General features: G+C 37.9%; 2 protein-coding genes across 3 annotated transcripts in view; both read left to right on the top strand.

The window, feature by feature from the left end:
• Positions 1-12,016, top strand: part of LOC113236142 (sodium leak channel non-selective protein-like) — a 30,712-nt gene extending 18,696 nt beyond the window's left edge. The window contains exons 20-27 of one of the 2 annotated variants that reach the window (XM_026472154.1): positions 1,038-1,246; positions 1,714-1,834; positions 1,908-2,041; positions 3,142-3,307; positions 5,218-5,412; positions 5,991-6,208; positions 6,529-6,659; positions 11,636-11,769. In XM_026472154.1, the coding sequence (XP_026327939.1) occupies positions 1,038-1,246; positions 1,714-1,834; positions 1,908-2,041; positions 3,142-3,307; positions 5,218-5,412; positions 5,991-6,208; positions 6,529-6,658 (1,173 nt within the window). In that variant the 3' untranslated portion in view covers position 6,659; positions 11,636-11,769. Of the gene's footprint in view, positions 1-1,037; positions 1,247-1,713; positions 1,835-1,907; positions 2,042-3,141; positions 3,308-5,217; positions 5,413-5,990; positions 6,209-6,528; positions 6,660-11,635 lie in introns of both variants that reach the window. The other variant, XM_026472146.1, reaches the window with a different exon arrangement.
• Positions 12,017-13,269: 1,253 nt separating this feature from the next.
• On the top strand, positions 13,270-15,941 carry LOC113236157. Its single transcript, XM_026472165.1, has 2 exons — positions 13,270-14,825; positions 15,062-15,941. The coding sequence occupies exons 1-2, from the start codon at positions 14,027-14,029 to the stop codon at positions 15,433-15,435; spliced, it is 1,173 nt and encodes a 390-aa protein (XP_026327950.1). The 5' UTR covers positions 13,270-14,026; the 3' UTR covers positions 15,436-15,941.
• Positions 15,942-15,972: the final 31 nt, after the last annotated feature.

Below are 15,972 nucleotides of genomic sequence, written 5' to 3'. Positions count from 1 at the left end.
TTGGTCAAGTCTGAGTTGTCCATAAAAATGAGTAAATTTTTTTTGTGCTGATCGACTCAGTTTTTTTGTAAGGATCATTTCATTGTTTAGGAAGAAAAATTCGGCACTGCAGTAATTGGTCAAATTTAATTCAAAATGTTTTTCATGCAAAATGAATAATAACATTTTATTCAATTTAACCCAACTTCTGCTGTCCCAATTTTTTTCTTCCAATATAATGAAATTATCCCTATAAGAAACTGAGTCTACCGGCATTAAAAATCGTTCATTTTGTTCATTTTCTATGAAAAACATTTTATTAATGTGTGGAGATTTAGAATTAGCACTTTCACCTGTAACTTAGCATATATTTATTTTTCAAATTTGCTGTAAATATTACAAAAAAAAAAATAATAATAAAAAAAAATTAAATTTCACCATTCGTTTTATATCCGGCTCGAAGGACATCAATATTGGCGAGACGCTTGTCTAGTGGTTCCGAATGAAGGGAGAGAAGAAATTAGTAATCATTTGGGATTTTTGGGAACGTATTTTATGTAGCGATTGACAACAACGAATAACAAAAACGTGATGTGAAAAAGAATACAAAATTTAAAGGTATAAAAAAACAAACTATATCAAAAGGAATGTGCTCGTGCACATGCGCTGTCCCGATTTTTTCTTCCAATAAAATGGAAAAATTTACTACGCTAAAATTGTTTTCACAAAAAATACTTAACGGTCCCTAAGACTGGTTTTCTGTATCTCCTATGGTTTCGGATTTTCCCATACTGTCCCAGTTACAAAAAACACTCTGTATACCCTTGGTGTAATAACTACATCTACAAAATTACGACTTTTGTGGAAAAAGTTTATAGATTTTACGAACGAAATTAGTCGATAACTTTTTTATGCTTAAATAGGAGAGTTATAAAATTTCACATACAGATAATTTGACATATTATTTTTAGATATTTTTATGATTTTCTTGTCATAAAAGCACTTGACGTTATGTGGCTTTATCATACGATATTTCTATAATTCTGTCCGTCTTTCAGGTATCGACTCTGTTAATCTTACTCATGTTCGTATTTGCGAGTTATGGTGTACAGTTATACGGTGGACGTCTGGCACGCTGTAACGATCCCACTATTCTGAACCGGTCAGAATGTGTCGGTGTGTTCATGCGTCGAGTGTTCGTAACGAAGATGAAACTAAAGCCTGGGCCTAATGAGACTTTTCCTTCTATGCTAGTTCCTAGAGTATGGTACGTAGGTTTATATTTCTAAACATTTGGCGATTAGTGTGACTTTTTTGTGGTTTGATGCATAATTAAATCTACACTTTATGGTGCTCTGTCTAATTTTATTGAATATTTTTGTCACATAGAACCTGATAGCACTGGGACACATATACAAAGTATCCCAAAACTCAACGATAAGCCTGGACCAGGGTGTTACAAATTGGACGAGACCCTGGTCCCATTTTATCGTTGAGTTTTGGAGCATCCTGTATAAGAATTTACTTTGGATGTGACCCAGTACTACAAGGTCTTGAGTGAAAAAATCTTCAATGCAAATAGATGTATGGTACCGTAAACTCATAACACACTCTATAATTTTTTTAATTTTTTTTTTATTCTATTGAAAGATAACTTATATTTTTGGATATTTATAGGAGTAAGGAAATGTTTTCTGTGTACCACTTATTAAATTATAATAATTAAATTTTTAGGGCAAACCCAAAGCGCTTCAGTTTTGACAACATTGGTGATGCTCTATTAACTTTATTCGAAGTTCTGTCTTTCAAAGGATGGCTAGATGTTCGCGACGTTTTGATCAAAGCTCTAGGACCGGTAAGGATATTGTTTTTCATAATTACCCTCACGAGATATAATACAGCTGCTATAATATACTTTTTTGTTTCAGGTACACGCTATCTACATTCACGTATATATATTTTTAGGCTGCATGATTGGGCTTACTTTGTTCGTCGGCGTAGTGATTGCCAACTATTCGGAGAATAAGGGCACTGCTCTCTTGACTGTTGACCAGCGAAGATGGTAAGGCTTGCAATTGTTTTTATCTAACAAATACGAGTCCAAAAGACTGCTATTGTTTTTCTCGCGAATGTATGCATGTTCAATATTAGACAACATCACATATGTTGCTCTAATCCCAAAGTAAGTAACTAAAACACTTGTGTTATGGAAATCAAAAACAACGACGGTACCACAAACACACAGACCCGAGACAATACAGGAAATTTAGTTCTTCTGTACTGACCCAGCCGGGGAGCGAACCCGGGACCTCAGAAATGGCGACACTATGAAAACCGGTATGCAAGTCGCTCGACCACGGAGGTCGCCAATATACAGCTTGTTGCCGTAGTTGTAAAGTGATAAATTGCTGTAAAGTAGTATTTTTCAGGTAGGTTTTCCCTATCTAATTTCGGTGGCAATTTTTATTATTTAGGTATTTGAGTAAATTATCGTAAAATATTAAATAATATTTCAGGTTACTACACGAATTATTAAATAATACTTCATGATAATATTTTACAATATGTAAATAATAGAAATTGCCACCGAAATTGGGTAGTTAAAACCTACCTGAAAATTACCCAAAACTTGGTGAATGCTGTTTGTAGTTCTATGTATACATGAAATGATCAACACCAAATTAAGGTTATGAAACTTACTTTCGATACCATTGACTTACAATTATATGGACGTCGGGTCCGCGCTAAAAAGTGTCCGCACTTGTAAGGCGCTAAAATCGTATACAGAGCGCCAAACTCCGCTTTGGTCTTCATTTGTTCTACTGACAGCGCGATACTGCGATGACATTACAATTTAAATTTCGAATAGGTTGACTTGGGACATTTTTTTCGTGGTTTTTGTATTAGACCCGTCGTCCATTTGTTTGTAAGTCAATGTTCGATACCAAGAAACTTGTTCAACAAGTTGTATATGCAGCAATAATTCTCTATATGTGAATTAGGTAAGTCCACTTCCGAGCGGGCTATCTAAAAAATAATAACATACAGTCGAATTGAGAACCTCCTCCTTTTTTGAAGTCGGTTAAAAAAAATACATTTTGATGTCGTCTGTATGTTTGTCTGTAGTTATATCAGTATGTAGAAAATGCATTTCATTTGCAGGTGCGATTTGAAGAAGAGATTGAAAATCGCTCAGCCTCTGCATTTGCCGCCTCGACCGGACGGTCGGAAAATACGCGCCTTCGCATACGATGTCACGCAGAATCTGAGTTTTAAGAGAGTGATCGCCTTAGTAGTTCTCGTAAACAGTGGACTATTGGCAGTTACGGTAAGAATTTTTACTGTAACCTAATAGCGATGCCACATAATGCGTTGCGTCGACGTTACGACGCCTGAGGGGTGACACTGCATTGTACTGTATATTAATAGAACTACTTGCTACGTGGTGTATTAAAACGGCGCGCGGCGACCGAATGCGAGCGCATCGTACAAGGAGCCAGAAGAAGTAGCGTGTGGTGCATAAGTAGGCGGCGTTACGTTCCGACAACCCATTTTTCACGTGGCACTACAGCGGGCGTCCGGGCCAAGCCCTCCGCCAGTGATACGCCTTTGCGGGTGTCTCTGGCGGACCCGGACTTGGGCGTGGGCACGCTGGGGTTTGTGGTTAGCTACAGAGACGGACATGTTTGTCTGCCCCTGTTACATGTGGCCGGAGCAGACGCACATGTAACCGGGGCGTCTGTCTCGTGAGCAGCTAGCGCGTCTTAGTAGCGGTCTAGTTAAGGGCCTGAAGCGAGGAGACGCGTGGGACACGTGAGTTGCCCTTTAAATTAGAAGCTACGTCCGGACATTGTCGCAGGACACTGCAACTGGCATCTCCGGCACTAGCCCGGAGAGCTAGTAAAGGATAAGCTAGATATCCTCCGGTCCCTCCAGCCGCTTAGGTTATTGGGAACTGCAGAGACGTGGTTTTTCGGCGTCGCGAAGTGAGCATGCCTTACAGCTCCGCCACCAATGAGGATATTTGGTAGTGGACTCAGAGTCGACGGCTTAGCGGTGGCAACCGCTAGTTGTGCAATGCGCAACGGGAAGTGGGCGTGCCTACAGCTCCGGTAAATATCTGGAGAATATCCCGGAGGGTACTGTACCTGCACCCGGGGAGGCTCACCCGAGGCAGTAGCCTCTCGAAGAACCGGATGAAGTCAAGTGACAGAGATCTGTGACAACCCTGTACACTGGCTGATCTGGCGTCAGAACCTGAACTTGTAAAGTTCCTGTGCGCGCACAGGTCATAGTGCTCTTCCCGCAAAACCAACAGGTTGACAGGGAGGGGCACTGTAAACAAAACTTATGTAGAATGATATGGGACTGTTCACGTGGTACTCGTTGCGATGAAATCGTAGCATTGCGGTGTCATAACGCACCCCCAGCGTCTGTCGCTCTAAGGTGTTGTTAGTTGTTACATTAGTGATTTCTTTATTTTATTGAGGGACAAACACTTACACGTATGCAAAAAATACATATTATTTAAAATTTACTTTTATCTAAACGTACAATCCCCTAAATATACCTTAAAGAAACAAAAAATAGGTAAATTGGCAGACAATATAATTCAATACTACAAAGCTATGAAGGTAACACAGTCCCTAACAATATATCAATGCACATCGAGGCAACTTGCTGCGTTTGTATTACAACAAAATACAATCCGCTATTGAATTTTTATTTTATATTTATTGTGATTTTCATTGCATTAAGAAAATATTCTGTAAATTGGAGCAATCTTATGACAATAGTAATTTTAGTCTCATTCCAACAGGAATTTTTAAATACATTGCAGTATTCACCGTATTGCTCATGTATTGCTTGATTAAATAAAAACGGGACTTAATTTTACGATTTTCACACATTATTTTATTTAAAAATATCGAGACTTAATTGCTTATAAATATTTTTATTCACCTCGACATTTCAGACGTGTTGCAACGTCCACAGTCTCGAAGGAAGGAACTGTGACTTACTTGGTACTTGGTGCAACGGGCTGGTATCCGCAACTCGACGACAAAGCGCCTATTTTGCGTGTGACTGTGACTTAGTGAGCTATTAAATCCCGACTTTTTAAATCAAAATAATGTATGAAAAGCGTGAATGTTTAAATTCTTCGTATACGTCTCATTTTGAACTGTTCATATATTACCTTAAAATTGCTTCGATTTGACAAGGTGTTCTGAATTCTAGTGGTCCCGTCTTTCGCCGAACACAGAAACGCTAGCACTAACATCGGCGATGTTAACCCTGGTGTTCGTAGTAGAAGTGCTATTCAAGACGATAGCGTTTACGCCACGCGGTTACTGGCAAAGCCGTCGCAACAGATACGACCTACTCGTCACGGTCGCCGGTTGCATTTGGATATTCATGCATTTTACCCTAAAGGTAATCTTGGTATTTAAATCCCAGCCTGTAAACTGGTCTAGCTATATAATCACCATATTTCATCTGACCATCGTAAGTACTCTAGACAGGAAACAAGTTTAGTAATAAAAACATTTTTAATTAGCGAAAAATCTATTTTAGTTTCAATACTATAAATGTACATCATCAACAGAAATTTCGTAACAATTTAATATTTCAATTACTTTTTTCACAACCTCTATTAGCGCGTAATTTAAATTTAGTTAAGAAATATTATAAATATTAGACAGCACATACGCTGCTCTGATCCCATAGTAAGTAATTAAAGCACTCGTGTTATGGAAACAATAACGTTACCACAAACACACAGACCCGAGACAATATAGACAAGTTAGTTTTTCTCCATTGACCCGGCCGGCGATCGAACCCGGGACCTCAGAGATGGCGACACCATGAAAATTAGTGTGCAATCAACTCGACCACTGAGGTGGTCAAAACCGCTAATATATTTCTGAGGATTTAGTTCATCGTCGGTTCTTAGTTTTACTAAGAGTTTGCTTCAGCATTGTTTTATTAGGAACATTTTTTTTTATTTCCAGAATGATCTGTCATACTTCGTAGGGTTCATGGTAGTGATTCTTCGCTTTTTCACGATCACGGGCAAGCACACGACACTCAAGATGCTGATGCTCACGGTCGGCGTGAGCGTATGCAAAAGTTTCTTCATTATCTTTGGGATGTTTCTGTTGGTGTTCTTCTACGCACTCGCGGGGACTATTGTATTCGGAAATGTCAAATACGGGGAAGGGATCGGAAGGTACGTATTATTAATGTTTCACCGAGTTCTTTACATTTTAAGATTTTAATATGTTTATTTCTCCACGAAAACACCAGAAGGTTCTCATTAATTTAAGAAACAGTTCCAATTTTTTTAAGGAGCTGGTTCTTGTTAAAAACTTAACACCTGTACTACAAGTCACCAGACCCTGACTCTTGGGAATGATACATACTATATTACAGTGGCGAGGCGTCAAAATATTCGTAAAGCCGAAGCTTCAACTTTTTGAAAAAACAAAATACGCGACTACTACTTCAATAGCTTAGTGACCCAAAGTGGACTTTTATCTCCGATATCAGATTCTGCCACGCCTCTTCTGAACCTGTTCCTGCCAGTCACCAGTGCCAAGATCCCTTACGTGTTTCTGGACTCCATCGCTCCAGCGGTACCTATAATGTCCGACCAGTCTGCGTCCATTCGGTCGTTTGACGTATGTTCTTTTCACGGCACGACCTATTCTATTTTTTAATTACAATCAGTGAAAAATACCACATGTTACTTAATGGAGCTTTTAATCGATCGCGCCTTTCTAAACTGTGCTAATAAACTTACTGCCGAAATTCAGTGCACTGAAATCGTATTCCTTTCTACACATTCCACTATTTGGAGATTAGATCTTTGTGTAATATTAAAAACACCTTTTTATCGAAAAAAAATTTTTTTTAAACGCTTTAATTTTTGAATTTGAATTTTATAATTTAAATTTATTATTTTGTTTTTGTTTGTAATCAATCATATTTATCATAAGTTTTTTTTTTTTACTAACAACTATGTATTAGCGGACACACTCATAGCCCCATACTAGAGAAACCTTGTATCGAGGGTGCTATGGACACACCGACAACCACAAATTACACCCAAACTCACGTGAGAAATAAATATAGGCCGTACAAGTACAGGGTGTTGATTTGCATTCTCGCCATATTTAAGAAATTAATAATATAAATAATGCTAAATCATCTAAAAATATTTAAAAAATATTCCGTTTAATATTCTGGCTAACTGTATCTTGTAAAGTTTTGTAAAATTGTCCCGCAAGTGTACTCACCGCAGGGGACAGTGACTCCGCCACTCGCTTCACCGAGCGATACGTAATCTTTCTTGATCGCTTAATTACCTGTTTTTTAAATCATATTATTTACGTATTGTTATAATTTACTAATTATTTACATGAGTTAGAAAAGTTGAAAAAAGATTTTTTGTAAGTTAGATTTGGTACTTACCAACTTTAGGTTATATGAAAGTAATGCTAGATGTACCTAGCTCCACAGCAGGTGGCAGGCTCAGTACTGGAGCCAGCCACAGATATGCAGAGTTCGTTTCAACTTAGCACATTCTTTACAACAGAAAAAGCAGAAAGAAACCAGAGACGATTTTTTGCGCGCAATTCTTCGACACTCGTAATCTGCGTAAACTAAACGTTTCACATCATGCCATAAGAACGCATTTTATGTTAATGTACATGGTAGTGTTTTTTGCAATAACTCTTGGTATCTCGTGAGAAACTAGAACGTATGCGCGATGAACGCAGACGCAATACGCCAGGTGGACTACCAATCTACCAATCACGCGCTCGATACGATACTCCCCCCGTCTCTACTCGTACCCTGCCATCAAATAGATCTAAAATCTTCAATCAATCAATTTATTTATTTGTCAGAATAAGTATATATATAATCATAATCTAAGTAAATCAAAATCATAAAATATAAATATAATCAGATCTTATTTTAAACAAATCCAACTTATTCTACCATAATTCCAATTTATTCAGCAAACATACATATATGTCATTCAACTTACTAAGATTACTACAATCAATCAATGAAAACTCAACTATTTGTTACGATTAATGAAATTGTCAAATATTCCAATAAAAGTAAAATTACAAAAGATATAAAAATGAATTCATGAATAATATATGTAAATAATTATTGTCAAAGAATTCTGTCAATGAGTAAAAAGTACTATTTATTAAAAAAGCTAACAGTTGTCTTTTATATTCATTAAAATTATTTGTCAATCTAATATCCTTTGGCAAATGATTATACATTTTTGGCCCCATGTAATGTGCAGCTTTACTAAATAGCGTAGTTCTGTGTGATTCTGTACACAACTTACCGCAAGTACGTCTTCGTGCAACGTTCTTAAACTTTTCAGGATTTTTTCTGATAAAAATTGAACACTCATAAATATAAAGACCCGGCAACGTTAACAAATGAAGGACCTTAAAATACGGCTTACAGCTGTCTGTTCGTCTTAAATTAGCTCTCACACACTTTTTTTGTGCGCGGAATATGGAATCGATACCTGAAGCATTTCCCCAAAACATTATACCGTATCTCAAAGTGGATGCCACGTACGCATGGTATGCCTGTAGAACCACGTCTCGGTCAATCACTTTGTTCAGCTTAAATAAAAAGTATGACTGTTTACTAAGTGTGAAACAAACATGTTCTGTATAGGGATTCCACGTCAATTTACTATCTACATGTAAACCCAAAAACTTAGTAACATCTGTTTCATCCATACATTTAGCAAGAAAGTCAATGGCTTTAATTTTGTACTGTTTTCTTTGTTTGAAACTCATGATTTTAGTTTTGTCAATGACCAAATGAATGTGGAGTATATCGGTAAAGTCATAGCATCTCCCTTTTTTTCCTACAGCATAATTTAATACCTCGCGAGGTCCATTTAGGCTTCGTTTTAATTTTAATTTAATAATCGTTGAACCTTATACCATTCAAATGTTTTCAAATATAAACATATTTTATTTTAATAAGGCACTTGTAAATCTATACCAAAATCCAGGCGAATATGTTTTCTTAACCGGACACTTCAGTAATTGGGGAGTATGATCTGATAATGGGTATTCTATGACACTTGCATTGATTCCTTTTATATTATGAAATATATTGTCTATACATTTTCCACTACAGCGACGAGTTGGCTCATCAATAGATGTCATAAGATTAAGGCCTGCGAGCAGATTATTGAGTTATTTTGAATAAATTGAATTTTCTAGAATGTCAATGATAAAATCTCCGCAAATTACAATTTTTTATCCATCTTGTAACACAGTTGAAACAACATGTCGTGAAGATTGTCGTCTTCTGCACATAGGTCATTGTTCAAATGTTCAAATTTTTTTAGTGATTTGGGTTCAGTTTTGGATATAGAATGACCTCTGTAAATATAGCGAGAATGCAAATCAACACTTTGTATTTCTCTCGGCCCGGGAATCAACCCCGGGACCTCTGCGTGGCCGGCCAGCATGGTAACCGTTCCGCCACGTAAGCAATTGAACTTTAGTCCGCGATAAATAAAGTATTATTATTATTTTATTAAATTAATTCTGTACCAGCCATAGATTTAGTATATAGGTACCCATAGATTGGCAATGCAAGTGAAAGAGAGTTAGTATACACGTATGTTAGAACGAGATGGGTAGACGAGACCACTTCATTATAAGCTATGAGGCTATATGAACCTAGGGTCAGCTGACAACGAAACAAATTTCGTTTATTTTTGAAAAATAATTGGTTTTAAAATGTGAAATAGTGTTAAACGGACGTTTATTAGTCATTGTAAAGTTTTCAGTGTCCGGATGTAACTTATCTAAAAAGGAAAACTCGCAGAATTGTACATTTCACATGTAAGTACTATTTAAATTTTTAGCTGTCTAAAAGCACTACCACAAAAGTTTTTTACTTAAATATATCCGTAAAATTATACCATTCAAGTGCATTAATAACCCAAATGTATACGAATTCAATTAAAAAATATATCAAATACGTGAATTTCTGAAATTGATAACCCCACTTTCATAGAGATTGACGCAATCGATAATATGTTATCGAGATGTCATTAACTGAAAAAAAGAAAGGCAAAGGCGTGACTTGCATACTGCCGAAATCATCTTCATACTTAATTTTTTTTTATTTATTGAATCAGAAATTTCTGGATTTAGTACTTTATATTTAGTTAATATTGCATTAGTACATTATATTTTGTTTACATTAAAACGAAAATTTCTTTTAATAGCATAGTTGAGGCACCCATTTTTTATGTTAATTATTGTTGTTGATTCAGATTTCCTCAAATCATTGAAGTACGACAGAAATGGCTTATAATGCCAAAGAGAGAAGACGGGGTTTCCAAAAAGTTTTCAAAAATATGCGGCAAATAAACACTTTGAGGAAAAATGCTTTTAAATAAAATGCCTTTAGAGGCAAGCAAAGAGTAAAGCTACGTTCTGGTTCTAAACCCACATTATTCATGTGGTATGTCTTACAATTAATTGATTTTTGTGCAGCACTACTCTCATCAACAACAAATCAACGATTTATTGTTGTTAGAGTTCTGTTCTGTTCCGAAATATGATGCTGATTTTTTCAAATTTGGTACACATATGCATTTGTGTGACCAAAACGTGCTACGTAAATAAATTAATTCTAAATTTTTAAGTCACTATCACACACAATACTTATAAGGGAGGGAAAGTTGTTAAGAATATATATTTTTTGGAATTTTGAAATATAAATATTTTTAAGTTGTTTAAGAAAATAGACAAAAATTGATCATTCTACCCTTTATCTTCGAAACTACAGAGCCTAAAGTTTTGAAAAAATACAGAAATTATCTTTAAATTTCCCACTATTGTGCGAATAAACCTATATTTGCTGTTGGAATCTATTGGAGAACATATTCTTCAACTACAATGTTAAGTTTGTACCGAAACCTCTCCTCGCGAGTTCAACTCGCACTTGGCCGGTTTTTTGGTTCTATTACTTATCTGCAAATTCACTGCTGTGATGCACTTCTATGTTATCATATCATACAATAATTATAATAATTATATTTTGTAGGTTGCGGTCGTCAGCTTGGTTCGTGGCCTCCATACTATCGCGCCGTAACTGATCATGGGTCTTATCACCATTTTGTAGAGCCATAGTGTTATCTTGGGTGAAAGTCCCCATTGTTTACCTACCATCCTATGGCACTACCAGTAGGTGATAGTAGCTTTCTTAATTTTCTATTGAATCATTAATTAACTAGTTAATTAACGTCTCGGTATTTTGCGTTAAGACATTTTGGTGAATGCAACGAATGAAATGCCGGTGTAATATGTTAATCGATATTTAAGTTAAATCAGTGGATGGCGCAACACTATTTATCTTGCACACATGCACATTATACGCACACAGATGTATTTTTGTTTTGGTCTCGTCTCCAATACGTCAGGGCCAATCTATGGATATACTAAATCTATGGTACCAGCAAACAACATACGTTTACATTACCAATTATTAATTGAAATAAAAATTTAAAATATATAATATTGTAATTACAACGATGATGAGAAACAGATGGTAATGTCATAGAAGTACTGTATTTATTTTTCAGACGAGCAAACTTTAACTCGCCGATCCACAGCGTCGCCATGTTATTCCGCATAGTGACGGGCGAGGACTGGAACAAAATAATGCACGACTGCATGGTGGCACCGCCGTACTGCACACCCGCTGATAACTATTGGGAAACTGATTGTGGCAATTTCACTGCTTCCATTGCTTACTTTTGCACATTTTACGTTATTATTACGTATATCGTACTCAACTTACTTGTGGGTCAGTATGTGTTTATGTTGCAATGTGGAAAATCGTTAATGACATTTGAATACTCTCGTAATTGTGTGACTATATTAAGCATTAGACAGTCAGTTTTCCTAAAATGTACAAAAAATATAAATGTGTAGGTGAACTAACGTTGATGTGATCAACGCGCATAGTATTGCGTGTTTTGATGAAACTGCACGCGGTCACAATGCATTGTCATTGTGTTGAGAAACGGTTTGTGTTACTTTTTTTAAAGTTTTAGTGTGATTGCACATGTTAGTTGTGAGAAACAAGAAACCCTAGTATTAGGTTTTGTTCACGTTTACTTACTTGTAATTGTTTTCTTTCCCATAATTGTGGAAGAAGCGTCTTCTTTTGGCACAATATTGAATTTGGTAGCCAAGAGCTGTACGCAGTACGCATGTCCCACCAAGTTTTGATAATTCTTCTATTGTGCATTCCTCGCCTTGTGCAGGTTTGGTGAGAGAGCTATTGCTGAATTTTTAGTACAAAACACGCCTCTACTGCCCTCCGATTGGTGGTTGGATCCTTACCACCACGCTGCTCACCCCTTCACCGGTGTGGGGATGCGGTGGCCGTTGTTCAAACTCGACACGCGGTTTTCCTCATTGCGTTGTTGAATTTCGTTGCGAATACACAATTAAGGGGAAATCCTGTCGGATTGCGTACCGATATGGATTCCGATACAACTGGCGGCACTGACGAGTGCCGACGACGACGACGAGGCAGAGACCGACAAAGACGAATGTGCAAATCTCGATCTCGCTCGTACTCCAGATCGAGATCTCCAAGTTACGACAGCTCTTTAGATCGCGCTAACTGGCGCCACAGTGAGTACTACAATTCGGATATTTCGGTTTTTGGTCAGTTATGCAAACAGGTTAGTGACCTAACGGTTTTTATGAATAATTTTATGCAACAAAATGTGCAAAATGTGGGGGTGTCGGAACGACAGACACGTGTGGTATCCGAGCCTAGTACCTCGCAAGTACCCGACACTGCACCTCAATTAGCCACTGACTCACATCGCTTCGAAGCGGGTCGCCTACAACTCTTTTATCACAGGTGGGTGGCTCTAAGAGCTCCACCAGTTATATTGAAAATGATTTCCAATACCATTTATAAGAAAGCCAAGCTTTATAAGCTCTATTGATACCAGATTTGGATACTTACCAAACGCCAGACTCTCCCCAAATGGCTGCAGAAATTCGGGCAATGTTAGATTTAAAGGTCTTAGAACTAGCGGAAGTAAGTTCCAGTTTTGTGTCACCGATGTTTGAATAATTCAAAAAGCAGACCTTTCCTTCCGACCGATTTTGAATTTGAAATATGTAAACAATTATATAACAATAAAGAAATTTTACCTTATATCTCATTTCGAGATTCCAACTGCGAGAGGCGGGTGTCCGTATTGTAGTTTATCTCGACGATTTCTGATCGTCAATCAAGATCGATGTTTGCTTCAGCGGCAAACTTCTTCAATCATAGAATTTCTTCAGGCTCTAGGATGGATTCTCAATTTCAAAAAATCTATTACGAATCCCACACAAAACATCGAATTCTTAGGAATTCAATGGAATACCCTACAGAACGAAAAATATCTGCCTCCCAAGAAGATAGTAAAACTACAAAAGGAGCTTCAGCGACTTCTTTTGAAGAAGACCTGCTCTCTCAGCGAAGCGAGGTCCGATCTGGGGCGATTAAATTTTGCCAATTACGTAATGGCACAGGGTCGTTTACATTGCCGCCACTTTCAACGTCACCTTCGCACGCTACGCAAGGGAAAGCATCCAAGGCAGCAATACATGTTGCCGAAGGACGTCCTGTTGGATCTACAGTGGTGGCGGCGTGCGGTTAGCGATTTTTCTATGATTCATTTACCACAAATTACTCACTACCTAGTAACCGATGCTTCCAATTACGGTTGGGGAGTCCTACTAAACGACTCGTGTCTTGCCGGGTCGTAGGAACCTTACCAACAAACTTGGCACAGCAACCTCAAGGAGCTAGTAGCGATCCAGAGAGCGATAGAATCTAATACAGAGGGCTTACGCGGGGCCAGTTTGCTGATTCAGTCAGACAATGTAACGGCTCTCGCGTACTTAAGGAACGAAGGGGGCACGAAGTCATCAAAATTAATGAGTCAAACCCGCCAGGTATGTCAACTAATTCAAGACTTACAGATTGTAGTTACTTATCAACATCTACCAGGACGTTTCAACTGTGTGGCCGATCGACTGTCTCGAGGCAAATCGATACCAGAGTGGCATCTCCTACAAGAAGCGACAGACAAAATATTTCAAAAATTCAGTATACCTCAGGTGGATCTCCTCACATCAGCGCGAGCCCACGTAGTTCCCCATTACGCGTCCCTAGACCCGAGGGACGAGGCCGCTCTATTCCACAATGCCTCCAGCAAGCGATGGGAGTACCAACTAGCTTGAGTGTTTCCTCCTCCATCACTCATGCTTCGGGTTTTGACTCACCTAAACAATTGCAGGGGCCAGTATATTGTAGTAGCCCCCCACTGGACAAAGTCGTTTTGGAGACCAGATCTACAGAACAGAGCCCTCAGCAGGCCAGTTCTAACACACGGCCTACAGAGAACTCTAATAGACGTAACTACCAACCTAACGCTCCCCAAGGTAACCGATTTGATATTGAAAGCTTGGCTGATTGGAGCTGGGACACCTTACTGAAAAATTGGACCCCAGCAGAGAAGGCCGTATTGATGAACGGGTGGCGGAAATCTACTTTGATGTCATATAAACCGGCCTGGAATCGATGGGTAAAGTGGTGTTTAAAAAACGAAGTTTCCATTATTACACCGCAAGCAAAAGCCCTCGCTAAGTTCCTCGCAGATCTCCATATTACAGAAAAGCTTGCCCCATCAACCATACAGTTACATAAATCTGTTGTTTCCACTATTTGCGAACCGCATTTGAGTAAAAAATTAAGTCAAGACCATTGACTTGCAATTATATGAACGTCGGGTCCGCGCTAAAAAGTGTCCGCACTTGTAAGGCGCTAAAATCGTATACAGAGCGCGACACTCCGCTTTAGTCTTCATTTGTTCTACTGACAGCGCGATACTGCGATGACATTACAATTTAAATTTCGAATAGGTTGACTTGGGACATTTATTTCGTGGTTTTTGTATTAGACCCGTCGTCCATTTATTTGTAAGTCAATGGTCAAGACACATTTGTGCGGCGAGTGTTAAAATCTGTTTCAGTAGCACGCCACATTAATAGGAAAGTCCCCATTTGGGACCCGCAACAGGTTGTACAATGGTTTCAAAACAATGTGCCGATTAATATTTCATTTTTCGAAGCGTGTCGGCGTTGTGCTACAATATTATTACTTACATCGGGAAGGAGAGTTCATAATTTAACATGGTTATCCATTTCACCAGGTCACATACAAGAGGATAATATTAACATTATTTTGTTGCCAATATTTGGTTCGAAAACAGACACCGCACAACACCAACAATCGGGATGGAAACTTAGCCCTCATGATGTTCAAGCAATTTGCCCTGTCTACTGGGTAGAAAAAGGTCATTGAACTATCGACATCAAGAAGAGGCTCACTTCAACAACTATTCATCACGACTCGGGGAACACCGAAACTTGCCTCCAGGACGGTAATTGGCGGTTGGGTAAGAACTGTTCTTAAATCTGCAGGTATAGACGCTGCACCTGTCAGCAGTCGCTCTGCAGTTGCCTCTTACAACTGGTTATGTAACGTCCCATTAGACACCATACTCGAGAAAGGTAACTGGAGACGGGCTTCGACTTTCTATAAACATTACTGTAGAAAAATAAATAAGACTCTTAGTGCTAATAATAACACATCAAATGTATCAAATTTATTTAATCCAATTTAGAATATTCTTGAATTGTTTACAAATGCATGCTTAATACGTAATTGTTGTCTATTTATTAAATTATACAATGTTTCTTACAGAATGTTAGTTTACTTACAAACTATAATACAAAGATAAACACTAAATAAATATCTTTCTTTTAAACAGTATGAAAACTTTAACGATTCGCTTCATTTCTATCACATGACATTCACTTATTCACTGTAGTCCGTGTT

This window comes from Hyposmocoma kahamanoa, unplaced genomic scaffold (genome assembly GCF_003589595.1).
Source record: "Hyposmocoma kahamanoa isolate Upper Pololo Valley unplaced genomic scaffold, ASM358959v1 102, whole genome shotgun sequence".
Classification (NCBI taxonomy): Eukaryota; Metazoa; Arthropoda; class Insecta; order Lepidoptera; family Cosmopterigidae; genus Hyposmocoma; species Hyposmocoma kahamanoa.
Note: the sequence above shows the minus strand (reverse complement) of the source record. Positions and strands in the feature narration are given on the sequence as shown.